Source organism: Artemia sp. Qi Xiang Cuo, chromosome 11 (genome assembly GCF_049724085.1).
Source record: "Artemia sp. Qi Xiang Cuo chromosome 11, ASM4972408v1, whole genome shotgun sequence".
Classification (NCBI taxonomy): Eukaryota; Metazoa; Arthropoda; class Branchiopoda; order Anostraca; family Artemiidae; genus Artemia; species Artemia sp. Qi Xiang Cuo.
Genome location: NC_142804.1, coordinates 10,357,164 through 10,375,073, shown reverse-complemented (window position 1 = coordinate 10,375,073; position 17,910 = coordinate 10,357,164). Strand labels below are relative to the sequence as shown.

The 17,910-nt window shown below is 35.3% G+C and overlaps 1 protein-coding gene across 1 annotated transcript in view; it reads right to left on the bottom strand.

Annotated features, from left to right (window-relative positions):
* Positions 1 to 14,961, bottom strand: part of LOC148946624 (uncharacterized) — a 64,167-nt gene extending 49,206 nt beyond the window's left edge. The window contains exons 1-2 of the mRNA XM_089096369.1: positions 14,829 to 14,961; positions 5,481 to 5,632 (exon numbers count right to left, since the gene is read on the bottom strand). Of these exons, the coding sequence (XP_088952495.1) occupies positions 5,481 to 5,632; positions 14,829 to 14,884 (208 nt within the window). The 5' untranslated portion in view covers positions 14,885 to 14,961. The remainder of the gene's footprint in view (positions 1 to 5,480; positions 5,633 to 14,828) is intronic.
* Between the last annotated feature and the right edge of the window lie 2,949 nt (positions 14,962 to 17,910).

Below are 17,910 nucleotides of genomic sequence, written 5' to 3'. Positions count from 1 at the left end.
AGATAGTTTCAATGATTATGGATTCCGTGTTCTAATTTGACAATTCGAATTTTAGAAAATATTTATGCCATAACCTTGAAAAAAGGCATAAAAACTGAAATGACTGGATATTATTCTTTGTTATAATATTATTTCAATAGAATACATAGTTTTTATTTTAGTTTAATCCAAAAATGCATGCATTAAGGTGAAATTCTCGACATGTTTCGAGGCTCATCTCGACTTGAAGTTTGACAGCAAAAAAGGGATTTCAATATGTATTTTTGCTTCGGCTCATGCAAAGGAACTTAGGTTTTGGGGGAGGGCTTATTCAAGGAATTATTGCTTACTCATCTCTGCTGGCCTTATTGCAATACCCTGCAGTTTTGGCCAAATTCATATTGACACACCTGCAACAATCAAAATAAAGCTAATTTACTTTCCTTGCTTTAGTCACGAATGCTATCTCTAGCTATTATGTTTGATTTCTGATAAAAATGTAATCCGTAGAATGTTTGTACTGGCAAAACACTGAGAATTCAGTATAGGAAAAAAGAGGAAGATGAAATTTACTGGTCCCGAAAGATCAAAGAGGTCAGAGGTCACGGATGGGACGGGCCCGCTTTAACACTAGTTGAAGAGGAGAAACTCCCATTTCCCAGAGTTAAATTCAATGCCAAGTTTCGAGCATTCGTCTAAAAAATTCTACAATGCACGAATTTTAGGCTAGAACAAACCAATGGCAAGGTTACAATTGGTAAATGAATCGAGACAGACTGTGATACCATTTGAAACACAACATGAATAGTTTGGTCTCAGAATTTTTTCTGTGCAGTAGAAACCTAAGCCACATAAGGATTGTAAAAAATGGCTATAAGAAACAGTTTCAATCTACCTCTTTAAAAAAGAAGAAATTTGAAAAACTAAGAGAAAAACTTTTGAAAAACAAACTCGTATCTAATTAAATATCTGCCAATCAAATGACTCCCCTCATTGATATTTTTCGTTTAACCTACATGAGTTCATTTTCATTCGTTTAAAAAAAGAATACAGTTTTTTTTATTATTTCAACCCTTTTATAAGTTTGGGTCCCCACAATTCTTATATCTGGAGCAGTTCAATGCAACTCTATAAGGACAGGTGAAATTAAATTGCAACCTAATAAAAATTAATACAAACAACTGTGTTCTTAAAATGTATATAAAAAATTAATGAACCACCAAGTTAAACTTGGAACAAATAATCACCACTAGAAGAGTGTATGATTTGTGATTTCATTAGAAAATGAAAACATTTCCACAACCAAAGAAAACAAACATAAAAAATTGTAGTTTGACTCATCGAATCTGTTTGGCTAGAACGTTGCATATTTTAATTTCGTTCTTAATTTTAAAGTGATAGAGAAAAACCGATAACTGGCATTATGTGACAAATCTAAGAACTAGATGCACGGACAACATAAATAAATACATTATGGAAGTCAAGTATAGTTTCAAAACAAAAGAAAAATAATTTTACCTAGGAGAAAACAAGATTTAAAATTGTTTTAAATAATACAAATCCGTCATATCAATGGCATAACCTTATAACGTCGTGCTATAGACCAGAATTTCGAGTAAAACTATAATTGCTGCTTAAGCACACATGCTACGGCTTTTTGAATATAATGCTTCATTCCAGGTTGTCATCTGTAGTAACTTTACATTAACTACAGAAGCCGTACAAAGTTAACACCCATCGGGAATCGTTGTGAAGTGACTAAGGGCTTATCAAGCTTATAAGGCAATGATCTTCATAAGTTTCAGATGTACCCATCTTAGTTTAACTGTAACAATGTTTGAAATGTGTCTCAATCTGATTGCAATACCGATGATGATGCTGATGCAGATTCATTTCACTTAATATGCCTAATAACTGTTTTTAGTAAAAGCTACAGAAGCTTAACGAAAGCTTATATGGGAATAATCTTGACAAGTTTCAGCTATATTCACTTTAATTTAACTGTAATATTATGTTCAATGTTTTTCAATCTGATTGCAATACCGATGATGATACTGATGCAGATTCATTTCATTTAAGTTGCGTGTTAACATTATTCAGTAAAAGTTACAGAAGCTTAACAAAAGCTTATAAGGGAATAATATTCCTAAGTCTTAACTGCATCCACCTTAACTGAATTGTCATACTATTTGCAGTGTGTTTCAATCTGATAGTAATATCAGTGATGATATTAATGCAGACTTACTTTGCATAAGATGTCTATTAACTGTATTTAGTGAAAGTTACTACAAAAGTATGTTCAAAGCTATTTTTCAGTTGCTTCAGCTATTACGACAATGTCAGCAGGAACAGAACAGTTACTTTTAGTAGCTTTTAGCAATATGTTATTTTTGGGGTTTAGGGGTGGGGGAAAGGTACCTAGGTTAGGTTAGGTTACTTATTTAATATATGGTATGCTTTACCCCCCCCCCTAATGTGCAAATATATAGCCCAAATTTGTTTCTATTTTGTTTTATTTCATTTGCATTAACCAAACTTGACTTCTTTAACAGTGCCCACATAATACGCCAGTACCCTAATTTCGGTACCCAAGAAAGTTATAAGATATCTATTGCTAATACAGGGACACCTATTGCTAATTTGGTACTCAGGAGAATCTTTATAAAGTTAAGGACATGATTAAATAAAAAAAACAATTTTTTTAAACTGAAATTAAGGATCGAAATTAAAACTTAAAACGAACAGAAATTATTCAGTTTATGAAAGGGACTCTCCCCTCCTAAACACCTCGCTCTTTACGCAAAATTTTTTTTTTGTTTTAAAAAACAAAGTTGTGAGACAGAGTCAAACTTTAGCGTAAAGAGCGAGGCGTTGAGGAGGGGGCCGCCCCTTTCTTATACGGAATAATTTCGGTTCGTTTTAAGTTTTAATGTCGCTCCTTACTTTCAGTTTAAAAAACATGTCTTTTTTATTTAATTTCTGATTGTTTTTTAGTTAATGCAGCTTTTATTTGCATAACAATTTTACTTTTCTTTTGCTAAATGGATGTCTTTACAAATTAACTTACGTAACTAACTTCTATATTCGTATATTTTTCTTCTGGCAAAAAATACAAAGTTGCAGATTTTTGCAGATATGAGCTTGAAACCTATGTAATAGGGTTTTCTGATACGCTGAATTCTGACAGTGTGATTTTCATTAAAATTCTTTCACTTGTAGGGGATGTTTCCCCCCTCTTTAAAAAATCGAGTAAATTTTCTCAGGCTCGTAGCCTTTGATGAGTAATACTAAACTTAACAAAATTTATATATTTAGAATCATTATTATAAACAAATTCTTTCGATATATTTATTGACATCAAAATTCTGTTTTTAAAAGTTTCAAATACTATTGAGCAGTATCGCTTTTTTTTTTTATTGTTTTTTTATGATGTATATGTTATTACGTATATGAGGGGGTTCTCCCCGTAGTCAAAGCCACGCTCTTTACGTTAAAATTTCAAAAAAATTTTGATTCACAAACCCCTGAATCACAAAGGCCGTTTAATTAGAATAGATAGCTCTTTTGAAAGCACTAAAAAAAACTGTAGCGTAAAGAGCGAGGTATTGACTTGGGGGAGAACCCCCTCACATACGTTATAATTTCTGTTCGTTTTAAGTTCTAATATTCCTTCTTACATTTCAGTTGAAAAAACTTGTTTTTTTTATTGAATTTCTGATCGTCTAATGATCGATTTAATTTCTAATGCTTGGAAATCCGAGGCCCCCTTCATAGAACTGTCTCTTACCCCAAAGAAACATCCTCCACGGAAATATTCTCCAGAGTAACCCCCCCCTCCACCCCCCCCCCCCCCCCAGAAAAAATCCTTCCTGAAAATGGTGGTATACTTCCCAATAACCAATAAATACTGCTGGCAAGTCCGGCGCCCCCTTCATGGCAATTTCCCTTCCCCCATGAAAACTTCCATCATGAACAGATCCTCCAACATAACCACCGACCCACCCTTCCCTCCTACTACCAGAAAAAAAACCTCCTGAAAACTTCTGTATACTTACCAATAACCAATACTATATGTTAACATTGGGTAAAGTTCATAACTTTTAGCCCTCCCTCTGGGAACTTCGGGAGATTATGTCACCCTAAAAGACATATTTTTTATATTTTCGACCGAGCTGAACAAAATGGCTATCTCAAAATTTTGATCGGGTGACTTTGGGAAAAAAATAAGCGTGGGAGGGGGCCTAGTTGCCCTCCATTTTTTTGTTCACTTAAAAAGGGAACTAGAACTTTTAATTTCCGCTCCAATGAGCCCTCCCACGATATTCTAGGACCACTGGGTCGATACGATCACCCCTGGGTCAGACCTCTTTTTGGTATCGTGCACTACACCTCGGACATTGCTAACGACTAAATCTTCTCCTAAATTTTTAGAACTATCAGTTCCATAAAATTAGGCTTTGCAACATAAGATAAACAAATTGATAACGTTCAAAATACTGATCTCTCTGTATCTCTCTCTCTCCCTATCCCTCTTTCTCTCTCTCTCTCTCTCTCCCCTCTCTCTCTCTCTCTCTCTCTCTCTCTCTCTCTCTTTCTCTCTCTCTCTCTCTCTCTCTCTCTCTCTCTCTCTCTCTCTCCCTCTGTCTCTCTCTCTCTCTCTCTCTTTCTCTTTTTCTCCCCCCCTCTCTCTCTCTCTCTCAATCTCTCTAGTCCTCCATGATATAAGAGCTGTTAAACAAGTATTTTGGCCTTTAAATGACATATATTACCCCAGGCGCTACAACATCTTTGTCAGACGTCAACATTTTCCATTTTCCTAGCTCAAAGTAAAACTCTATTTTTTCTCAAACAGATACATTAGATAAACATTTTCAGAAAAAAATGAAACAAGACGAGTTTTTTAGGTGGAATTTTTCTACATGCGATAATGCTCATATATTTCTTATTAATTTTCGAATTTACTCGCACGTTAGAAAACCAAAAATGGCTTAATCATGGTTGGAGTGGTAGCAGCTAACTAGTAAAGAACGAACCATAGCCTATGGTAAGAAAAATTAGTAAATGCGAATGCGAAGAGAAATTAAAATTTTGAATGGATTCAGGAATGGTAACTATTATCTAAACTAGTCTTAATAGTAAAATGTCATTTTGAAAGTAAACTTAAGGAAATTTCAAAAAATAGATATTATCAAATGCAAGCATGTTTTTGTATAGATAAACATTCTTATTCAAAAGATTAAGAATTTTACTTATTTTCTCCATTTTTATATACCTATTGCCAGCTAGTTTTGTTTGTTTCAGAAACAGTATCGTTTTTTATTTTATTTTTATCGTCAGATTAGTCAATTGCTACTTCTGCTTTTTTATTTGCTTGCTTCATGTTTCATTTTTTTTTTTGCTTATTTAATCTGAGAGATTAAATAAGCATTATGTGTGAATACAGTGAATTTATGTGTGAACACAGCGATTTCGATTGTAAGCAATTCATAACAAAATCTTACCGGTTGTTCTTTTCTTATGGTCGCCCTCTCTGCAATTCTTCTTCAGGGCGCACTTAAATTTCGTATCGTCAGCATCCAAGCTACTGATAACTGCTCCTGTTTGATTATCTTCATCATCTGATGAATCTGATGACGATGATGATGATGAGTCTCTAGAAGTAATGCAACACTATTATTGTTGAGTTTGTTGAAACTAGACAAAAAAATCATTGATACAAATTATAATAATGCAATAAAACGATTAAATAAACACAGCCACTGCTAGAAGGTCAAATGATCTATGCACAATGGTGGAATTAATTAATTAAATCACATAATCAAAAGACGAAAAAAAAACCAGTCACACACCACACAAAATAGTCATGAGGAGCCTGACCTCACCTGCGCCTCGACTGAGGAGAAATCTTTTGACCTGGGATTTAAACGAAGAAACCGATTCAGAGCCCCTAAGGCCGGGAGACTATTCAAGAGGGCTACACATGTCACGAAACACAAGGGGCAGATATCAATGTATTTCTCTTCTCATATATTAGCTTACCGAAATTCCTAATATCATGCGAACGATCTGCAGAATTAGAAAAAAATATATCCCCAAAATACGTTGGTGCAACATCATTCAAATATTGCTATACCAGTAATAGTAACTTGCGGTCCCGTAACTGACCAAAATTCGAAATTGAAAAAAAAAAATCTTCGAGTAATTTTACAAGAATGTGAACTATCCTTAAGATGGAGGAAATTTGGAGGAAAATTTGGAGGAAAATTATAATATAGCCCATGCCCCTTGACCATCCGGATATGGTCCCCTCTTGCCCCGCCCCTAAATAAAAATACTGGAGCTACGACCCTGGACATAGTAACGGTGCAAAACGGACAATCGATTTCTAAGAGTATTTTCATGCGTAAATATGGGCCTTAACTTTAAATTGTTGTTGTGGAATGGACAGTTTTTGAGAGGTTACGGGCCAAAGTATTACAATTTGATTCGTATACAAAGTGTTAGCCCCGTCGTACCCGGGAAAGTGGGTAAAATACTGATTGCAAAATTGATATTTATACTCCTGACACTGTTCATCATTGAAAAAAAAAATTGACTCAAACAAACTTAATAAAAAATATGCTAAAAGAAGACCCTCTTTAAACATCTTCGTCTCAGCTGTGCAAAAACCAGTGCAAAATCCTGTAATTCTATACTCGTGCGCAGGAATTAATTAGGAAGGGGGGGGGGGGTCTGGTAGCATGTAAAAATACATGAATTACGTGAAAGATGATAAAAATTAGGGGGAAAACCTTTTCTATCTCAAGGTTTGGGGAAAGCAAAGGTGCAAGTCCGAACCATGGATGTACTGAAATTGAAGATAGATGGCATTACAATCCGTTGTAAATCAGTTACCTTACAGGTAACTGAGGACGAGAGACTGACAAGAGACTGAGGACGAGTTTTCACCTTCTGGAAAGTCTGCTATGATGGCCCTGAAGTTGCAAGTATATCTGATTTTTAATCACTTTTGTGTATCATTAAAGCTCTACTGAGAATTATTCAAAACCCTCCGTTATTGCTACTCTTATATCCTACCTTATTGCATTTAATTAGTATCCCTGCGACCTCTCTTGCACTAAGTTCATCTGCGCTATCTTAATAAAGACAATTCGGTTCAGTCAGCTCAAATGTCACTTTTTGCTAGGCACTGTAAGTTACACGTATTTGGCTCCAAATGGTCGGTATATAGTCGACCTCTTTAGCATAGAATTTATCTGTAACATCTTAATAAAAACGGTAGAATCTGTTCGGTCAGCCTAATAGTCAATTTTCGTTTGTCACTATAAGTTTGAAAGACATTGATGCAATAAAGACTTGGTTCCACATGGTCAGGAAATAGTCGGAACTGGCAACATACCCTAATCAAACGGTTTCTTGACAAATTAGAGCTTTTACTAAAGGGAGGATTAGAAGCCTCACAAATCACCCTGCAAGTTTCTTTTCCGAAAAAAAAACTTAAAAATTAAATTTTTTTTTACGGGCCTACGTTACAAAACAATAAAAGTAGTTGATACAGGCAAGAATTTACCTTCATAGCTTGTTACAGCTAATGTTCCCTATGGTATAAACTAACTATTATTCCACCCAATTCACTTTATCTCCTTTGCTTTTTTTATTTATTCATGGTTTTTACTTGTCCTACTTTTGGTTTTGGTTTTTATTTGATTTTTATTTTATTTTCCCATCCCAGGAAACAAATCATACTTCAGTGATTCTAAAGATTCTATAATTTTATGATTAAATAATTTTAAAGTTGCAAACTCTATGATTGAGAGTTCTGTGAGCTTTGCTCTGCCTCTCTCTTTAAACCTTTCTTCCTTCCTTCCTCTTTCTCCCTCTTTCTTTCTTTCTTTTTTCTTTCTTTCTTTTTTTTCTTTTCTTTCTTTTTCTTTTCTTTTCTTTTTTCCTTTTTCTTTCTTTTCTTTTCTTTCTTTTTCTTTCTTTTATTATTTTTTCCTTTTCTTTCTTTCTTTCTTTCTTTCTTTCTTCCTCTTTCTTTCTCCCTCTTTCTTTCTTCCTCTTTCTTTCTTCCTTATTCCTTCTTGGGCTTAAATTGAAATGGAATATAGGATTTCGAATGCCCGAATTTTCAGCTTTTGTCTTCAAAAGTAATAATTTTGGAATGAATAATAGCTTCATCACTGTTAGACTAATGCTGCAATGTAGCTTGTATTGACAGTTGCAAAAGAAAGTGTGTTTGTCAAAATCATTTAAAGACACTTGAAAATGTATAAATGATACTACAATATTGAATAACTTTTTATCTGCAGTCAACATTGAAAATTCTAGGTTGAAAGTATTGCAGTGAGTCTGCAGAGCTCAGGGAAACCAATTCTTACGTAAAATCTGAACCGCAGATGCAAGGTAAGGCTGATAGACGCCTGGTCCTGCAGCAAGGACAAAAGAAAGTTGAAAAGTCTATAAATCAAAATATTGATAAAGTGCGCCTAAAAGGGAGGCATTCCTTCCATCAGAAAATAGTTTTCTGATTAAAAACATACATTTGTCGAAACAAGGGTTATAAATATTTGATGGTGTATAGTTCACTCCCTTCCACTACGGTCAGAGAATTGAAGCTAATAAGTTTATCTATGACTTAGAACGCTTGTACGTGTGGGTGGTATCCTGGCCTGATACAGGAACGGAAAAAATCTTCGAATCTTCATTTTTATTATTTTTTTTTTTAACTGCAAAACCCACTATAATACATTTCTCTGTTACCAGATTTTGCATGTGTGTGTTGTTTCAAGAATACACGTGACGGCATCATAGGCCCAGAGGTCCTTAAAAGCTCGCAACATCTTCGTGTCTCTCTTGTATCATCGAAATCTCGTATTTCATACATTGGTATTACTCAGGTGAACTAAGCGAAAAAACAATGGACATACAAAGGCTTCGAAGTGCAATTAAGAGCTCATTTGTTGTATCTATGCTAGTAGATAAAGGAGTCGTACCTTTTTGCTAATGGGTGGCACTCAGGCTAGTGCAACCACAACTCGCCAATCTTCTTGGGTTCTCCCTAATTCGCCCCCCCCCCGAAAAAAATTAATTCTATGAAATTTGCCCAAAAGATGAACGATAGTTAGCAATTTATATTTTCGTTGACATTCGTGTATTCACGAATGTTGTTTTTTGAAGAAAATCTTTTGAGTTTATTTTTTAATTTGGGACAAAATTTAGGTAAACCCAGAACAATTCAAGATTAGTAGAATTCAGGAGACCGAAGTATCTATGTGACACACTGTTTAAGTAATGAAACGTATTGGATGATAAAATCTATAGTGTCTGGAGTAGAGGTACCTCTACTCCGTATAGAGCTTGAATAAATGGAAAACAGTTTATAAACAATAAATAAGGACTGTGATTCTTTAAATAATTTATTATTAAAGTACCTCGTTACCAGAATATTTCCTTGAGCCAGGAACGTCAAAGTTAACGAATCCCAATATATTTAAGCCAAAGCTCGGCTAAGGCAAAAAGAGCTTCAGCTCTTTCTTAGCAAAGATGGGGTTAGTAAAATTCCGTATGATTAACTATACCTGCCTAAAAGGCAGGTATAGTTATAGTTATAGTTCTTTACGAAATTGGCCTGAAGGCTTCTTCCCTCTTGAAAAATCGAATAATATAAGCCAAAACTTACAATTCTTCAGATTTTTACCTCTTCCCACAAGAAAATTTGTGACATTGCGCCCCCACCCTCCTATAGAATGGATTCATGTGCATGAGCTAGCCCAGTAGAGTTTTCTTGCCAATGAATCACATTCTTAATAGCTGAACTGTAGAGAGAATTAAATAAAAAAAAACAAGTGTTTTCAACTGAAAGTAAGGAGCAACATTAAAACTTAAAACGAACAGAAATAATTACGTATATGAGGAGGTTCAACCCCTAGTCAATACCTCGCTCTTTTAAGCTGAAGTTCGAATTGTGTTTGAATCATAAACCCCTGAATCACAAAGGCCTTTTAATTAGAATTGATAGCTCTTTTGAAAGTACTAAAAAAAACTTTAACGTAAAGAGCGAGGCATTGACTAGGTGGAGAGCCCCTTCATATATGTAATAATATCTGTTTGTAATAAGTTTTAATGTTGTTCCTTACTTTCAGTTGAAAACACTTGTTATTTTTTATTTGACTTCTGATCATTTTATAAATAATGCTGGTCCTTTCCCAGAATGGGAATGGACTTCCTTCATAGAAATGTCCCTTCCCCCATGAAAACATTCTCCATGGTAATATCCTCCAACGTAACCCCCTCCTCCAACCCCTCCCCCCACGAGAAGAAATCCCTCATGAAAACGTCGGTATACTTCCCAATAACCAATATTATCATAGGCAGCGCAGTAGCGCTATCTAAGTAAAGAACGATTTTGGCACAATGTATTATTTTTTTCCTTTAGACCAGGGCACTTCGTATCGAAGGAGTTGACGTAGAAACTTCGAAAAGGAGTCATTCGATTGGAAATTGTAGTGGCTTGTGCCCTTTTTAATAGTCGAAAGTGATTGAAATTCAACTAATATCCCTTCCACGCCCACCATTTCCCCAAACACATCCAATCAAAGTTTTTGTTCAGCGTGGTGAATTTCCAGATAGAAATTATGTTTCTCAGGAGGACACACCCCCACGGCCCTCACGGCAAGGGTTGTAAGTTATGCCCTGGGTCATATAAGGTTTTTATAGAAAGCGCTGTCGTAGAAACTTCAAAAAAGGCTCATTCGATTGGAAATTCAAAGGGCTAGTGCCCGTTTTATTAGTCAAAAGTGATTGGAGGGCAACTAACCCCCCTCTCATGCCCACCTTTTCCCCAAACACATCAAAAAAAAAAAAATTGAGATAGCCATTTTGTTCAACGTAGTTTAAAGTTCTGGAAATTAGGTCTTTGAGGATGACAACCCCTCCCCCACAGCCCTCAGAACAAGGGTTGTAAGTTATGCCCTGGGGGACATATAAGGTTTTTATAGAAAGCGTTGTCGTAGAAACATCAAAAAAGGCTCAATCGATTGGAAATTCAAAGGGCTAGTGCCCTTTTTCATTGTCGAAAGTGATTGGAGGGCAACTAACCCCCTCTCACGCCCACCTTTTCCCCAAACACATCCAATCAACATTTTGAGATAGCCATTTTGTTCAACGTAGTTGAAAGTTCTGAAAATTAGGTCTTTGATGATGACAACCCCCCCCCACAGCCCTCAGGGCAAGGGTTTTAAGTTATGACCTGGGGGCATATAAAGGTTTTTATAGAAAGCGTTGTCATAGAAACTTCAAAAGGGGCTCATTTGATTGAAAATGTAAATGACCAGTTCCCTTTGAAATAGATGAAAGGGATTGGAATGGAATTAAAGCCTTCTCCATACCCACCATTTCTCCAGAGACATGCAATCAAAATTTTGGGAAAGCAATTATAATCAAAGCAGCTGGAAGGTCCGGAAATCAAATCTTTGAGCATGATACTCCCCCACAGTCCTTAGGGTCAGGGCTGTTAGCTGTGCCGTGCGGTCATATATGGTTTTTATTGAAAGTTTTGTCGTAGAAACTTGAAAAAGGGCTCATTCGATTGGAAATTCAAAGGGCTAGTGCCCTTTTTAATTATCGAAAGTGATTTGAGGGCAACTAACCCCCCTCTCACGCCCACCTTTTCCCCGAACAATCCATTCAAAATTTTTAGATAGCCGTTTTGTTTAGCGTAGTTAAAATTTATAGAAATTAGGTCTTTGATATTGATAACCCCCTCAGAGACCTCGGGGCAAGGATTGTAAACTATGGCTTGAGGTCATATAAGGTTTTTATAGATAGTGATGTTGTAGAAACTTCAAAAAGGGCTCATTCAATTGGAAATTAGAAGGGCCTGTGCCCTTTTTAATAGTCAAAAGAGATTGGAGGTCAACTAACCCGCCTTTCACGCCCACCTTTTCCCCAAACACATCTTATCAAAAATTTGAGACATCCATTTTGTTCAACGTAGTTGAAAGGTCAGGAAATTATGTCTTTGAGGATGACAACCCTCTCACAGCCCTCAGGGCAAGGGTTGTAAGTTATTCCCTGGGGCATAAAGGGTTTTATAGAAAGCGTTGTTGTAGAAACTTCAAAAAGGGCTCATTTGATTGGAAATTGAAAGAACTAGTGCCCGTTTTAATAGTCGGAAGTGATTGGAGGACAACTAACTCCCCTCTCACGCCACAATTCCCCCAAACACATCCAATCAAAATTTTGAGATAGCAATTTTCTTCAACGCAGTTGAAAGTTCTGGAAATTGGATCTTTGAGGATGAGAGCCCCCCCCCCCCACAACCCTCAGGGCAAGGTTGAAAGTAATGCCCTGGGGGCATATAGGGTTTTTATTGAAAGCGTCGTAAAAACTTCAAAATGTTTCATTCAATTGGAAATTGAAAGGGCTAGTACCTTTTTTAATAGTTGAAAGTGATCGGAGAGCAACTAGCGCCCCTCTCACGCCCAGCATTTCCTCAAACACATCCACTCAAAATTTTGAGAGCCGTTTTGTTTAACGTAGTTGAAAGTTCTGCAAATTAGGTCTTTGAGGATGACAACCCCCTCACAGCCCTCATGGCAAGGGTTGCAATTTATGCCCTGGGGCATATAAGGTGTTTATAGAAAGTGTTGTCGTAGAAACTCGAAAAGGGCACTTTACTGAAAAAAATTACAAATGAATGTGCAATGTCAGTTTAATATTCGTATACTGATATTTAGTAATCAAAATGTTAATATTTTTTTATTTATTAAAGTTATAAGAATAAAAACATTGATATTTTTCAATAAAGCGCAAATTATGTTCTGGCCTTGGGAAGGGATAGGGGTTTTGAGCCCTACTCGTGTTAATTTCTGCTCGTTTTGAGTTTGACTCAGTTATTTATTGTAATTTCTGTTCGCTTTGGGTTTCATTTATTTATCGATGCTGAATTGTGGTAGTTTCACGCTTGGTAGGTTATTTGATTTTATTTTTGCTAAATTTTGGTTTAATGGAGTTCTTTACTTTTCTTTGGAAAACTTATTTTGTGGAAAAAGTTTTTTTTTTAATTATTATGCAAACAATGGGCAAAGTTCATAACTTGCAGCCCTTCCCCCGGAAACTATGGGGGATGAAGATTTTCGAATATTTTGAACAAAATGGCTTTCTCAAGATTTTGATCAGGTAAACTTCGAGAAAAAAATGAGCGTGGAGAGGGCCTGGTTCCCCTCCAATTTTTTTGGTCACTGAAAAGGGAACTAGAACTTCTAATTTCCGTTCGAATAAGCTCTCTCACGATATTCTAGGACCACTGGATCGATACAATCACCGCTGGAAAAATAACTAGTAAAAAAACAAGCAATCGGATTAACGACACTTCTTGACTACTAATGGCACTGCAGTGTGTTTCTAAAGTAAGGATCGATCCTTGGATCCCATATTACCAAGCTAAGGTCTGCTAATAACTTGAATTTTGTTGTCCGAGATCACTTTTATTGCCAAAAGACCCTATAAGATATCTCATGCAGCTTAACTATTTTATCCTTATTCTCATGCAAAAAGAGGATGGATAGTAAACTTAATGCAAAATATTTTCATAAATCTAATATTGACATGGGTATTTACATTTCAAAACGGAGCTGATGCCTTGGATTTCGATGTTCTCAGGACGATAATGATAATGATTCTTGGGCTATAGATAGGTTACTTTCTAAGGCCGTAGCTAAAAAAAGATAAGGTGGCCTAAGCCACGTTTTACTGATCAAGGATGGCTCTAGAATGACAAGCGGCAAAATATTGTGCTATTTGACAATCTATCTAGGGCTGAACTGAAAGCAGGCCTTCTCCAAATTCGGTGAGAAGAAGTCGTAATAAAGGATTTATAGTAGATTTATAGAATGGATTTATAGTAGATTATAGTAGATTTATAGTAGATTTAGATATATAGTATTTATAGTAGATCAGAACTTCATGGGTACAGGTTAAGAGTGAAACTGAATAGATTGGAGCAGAAAAAAGTGCTATGTTGGCATCAAATGGATCGGGGATGTAGTAAGTTGTTAGTAGTAGCCTATTCGAACTATAATAAATTTAAACTATTTGACTAGATTACTAATGCATACATCATTGAATGCCTAGTGGATGTGAATGTTACGTACAAAATTTAACAGCAACTTGGGCTATTTTCAACTATAATCTACTATTGTAGTCTATATAGTAGTAGTCTATTATACAGTAGTAGTCTATTATATAGTAGTAGTAGTCTATATAGTCTATATAGTAGTGTATTATCTACTATTGGGCTATTATCTTCTCCTTCAAGTCCTCATAATCAGCAGAAAGCCAAAAATCCACAGAAAATCAATAAAACAGGAGGTGAAGAGGTGACATATTTTTGAAAACTTCACAACACAATACCCCAAATACACCCATCAAAACTGTGCATAAGACACTGGCATCAGTCACATTTAGTAAATCCGTCAAAATTTCGTTATTTCTCAAATTTCTGCATATCCTCATAAATATGAAAAAAGGACACTCCATTAAACAATTGATAAGAAATACAATCAAGAAATGTATTGAAAATGTAAGAGGAGGTGGGACTTGCATTCCTTCTGTTTGGGTATTGGAAACCCCAAAGTTTAAACAACTGAGCTACCTCGGAATACTTTCTTGATGATAACTCTTCGTTGTGACCTTTGTCCTGCTCGTTTTGACAAAACTCCAGCACTTATCCATCTTACTCCTCAAGCCCTTAAAAATCGACTGACTTTTGATATAAGATCCAAAACACTAAAATTCCATAACCTAAAAATATACCATGAATTTGTTGCCAGGTTTTAAACTTTTACCTCTTCTTTTTGCCCAGATGGAGTTCATCCTTAAGCTTCTTTACAAGTTCCGACATGTTTCAAGATCAACACAGAACTGAGCCAATTTCTTATTTCTAGTAGCTTTTAATTGTCTATCTCTCTAATTTCTAAGGCGTTTGTTTAGTTTACGAAAGTTTCTCATTTAGTTCGATAAGGTATGACGTTTTTGTATCATTTTTTTTAATGTGTCCTTATTTTATTCTAGGGACTGTTTACTTTTTATATTAAAGTTGTACCAAATTTAGACAAATTTAGACAAATTTATTTTATTTACTAATAGTTACAAAATAAACTATATATATACATACAACCGCCCAAGGGAGGCTCAAGCAGTCTTACATATGGCAAGATTTTAGACATTAAGACTCTGCAACCAGTATTATTGGACTCACCCTTCGGCAAAAGAGAGTAGCTTAACAGACAATTTTTCTTTGTTCAAATTACAAGCCTTTAGATATTTAAGGCCTTCTATCCTTCAGTCCTGGTAAAAAAAGGGCCTTTTTGTTTAGTATGGTAAAGTCCTTCTTTTAGAAGCATTTGATGTAAGTCAAGATCCGTAGAAAGACCCGTAGGTGTAGGAAACGCCTATACACAATTCGGCTTAAAAAGATATCATTGCAAATAAACAATGGTCAATCTTCACAAAGATAACGCTAAGTCTAACTCTTTACGTTTTGTACAATAGAGAAAGGGGTTGTGCAAGAGACTTTTGAGTGACAAATCATGCGTGCACGGGTGTCTTGGGGTCAGGCGGCTTTGTATTGCAGTAAATTTCTAGAAGTAGCATTAGTGCGGCCGTAATTCTCTTATAGGTGTAATTCTGTAAAGTATCCGCTAAACATCTAAGATATAGTGCTTAGCAACAAAATCCCAAAATGTGAATAAACAAAAATGGTCACTTCGATATATTCAAACCATTTCAAAAATTGTGCTACAATTAATTATTTTATGTATTTCACCTCTTGATTTTGTTCTATGCAGCTTAATACGCCTGTCCAATTCTTCTTGAAGGGAAAAGAGAGGGATAAGTTTTCAGAACATTAAAACTGAAGACCTTTTTTCTAAAGTGTCCTATTGTCAGGACATACCGACAACCCTCACCGATAAGGGGTTGACTGAATTCTCTCTTCAACCACATAAATGTAACTGATCAGTGTTGCCTGAAGTTGAAACAAAAAATAACCCAGAGCCTTCAAAAAACACCAAAACTACGCCAGAATCTAGTCTCATGTAGCCTTTGACTATGCAGAGAGAATTAACGTAATAATTGATTAAAACTAATTCAAAAACAGAAAAAATGGGGATAAAACTGGGGATAAAAAAAGAAATGGGGAATATGATCATCAATACTTGGTGCACATTATAAAGTAAAAATTCCATATTTTTTGATTGTTTTTTTTTGTATAGCCTAGGGCTATATAAGACTAATAGATGAGGATGTGGATGATTAGTCAAAAATGCAAACCAATCCTTGTGAGTAAGCAAAAAATTAGCAATATAAAAATGTGTCCCTTTTGTTCTAGCATGTCTGCTTCTGGAGAAGCTCAATTCTGAACCTTTACCCCTTGCGCGGAAGAACAGCATAAAGTGGGGTGAAACTGCTGCACATGTGATATTCCGAGGATGAACACTAGGCTTTGTTAAGTGGGCAACCACGCTATCTAACTTTTCTTATATTTAGAGTTATTTATTTCTGGTTGACAGCTGGTTCACAACACCAAATTTAGCAATACCAACCACTGGCGAAAATAGAAGAGCAAAGCAATCACAATAAACACGACAAATAAAAATTAGTTGCCACTTTATACGGAAAACTGAATAAGGTGGCCTATGTGGACGCATAGGACAGAAACCAAAAAAAAAAAGAAATATACAGTTTGTTTTCCCGTTCAATAGTCTTTCCAAGTATGTTCTACACAATTTCAAAATTATGTTAGATTGTTGCACAATTTCCAAAATGTCCTCCAACTGCATTCCCCCCGTGGCGTAATTTCGTCAATATCTTGGAGGGGGAAGGGGCAAAATTGGAACACACTGCCTTTCGGATAAATGTTTCAGCTCTTAATCCATCAAGCTTCGATCTTGACATTAAATTTAATATCGGGTTCAAAATAATATTCTGTTCATTCATATCTCCGAAATCAAAATTAATAAAAAGCTTCGAAAATAAAAAAAAAAGTTCGTAAGTTTTGGTGGTACCATAGACTCAGTTCCAAGTCAGCCAAACAAAGCTATCCATAATTTATTCAAATCAGTCCAAAAAACATAAACAGTATCAGATTGCTTAAGAATGAAAAGTCACTTGTTACTTTAATCCTTTACGGAGTATTGTGACACTTTCATAATCACCGCATTAATTATATTATTTTTTATACGAATCAATTAATTATATTTTCAAGCTCAAAGGATCAAGTTCAAACAAATGACAAATGTTTACGCTTTGAAATCTAGTTCAATACGTTACGAAAACAATTCTTGCTTTATAGTAAAAAGAAAAATTGTAGATAACACATTTTGAATACTCTTTCACTGTACTTTACCCCCAAAAATCCTTAATTTGCAAATATATAGCTAGAATTATATATTTCCCATGTATTTTACCATGCGTCACTCTTCTTTCAACCGGGTTAGCCGTAAATTGAATCAATGCTAACCAAATCCAGAAAAGGAAAAACACACAGGAAGTACATAATTTGGGCTGTATATTTGCAAACTATGAGGAGGGTTGTAAATAGTAAATATATAGTGAGAATATATCCAAAATGTGCTAATCACAATTTTTCTGCATATTGTGAAGCAAGAATTGGTTTCTTAACATGTTTCCTTTTCAACAGCGCCAATTCTAAACTTCATTTTTAGAATGTAAAGATATTATAAATTTGTGGGAATAGTATTTCATAAAGGAAGAAAACAATTAAAAATGAGATTTTTAAAGGCAAAACAAAAATAATGAAGAAACACAAAAGGGCGAAGATTTCGAGAGAACAACCGCATCTCTTCTTCAGCGCGAACAAAATAATATGATCAAGGAAAATGACAAAAAAAAAAAAAAAAAAAAAAA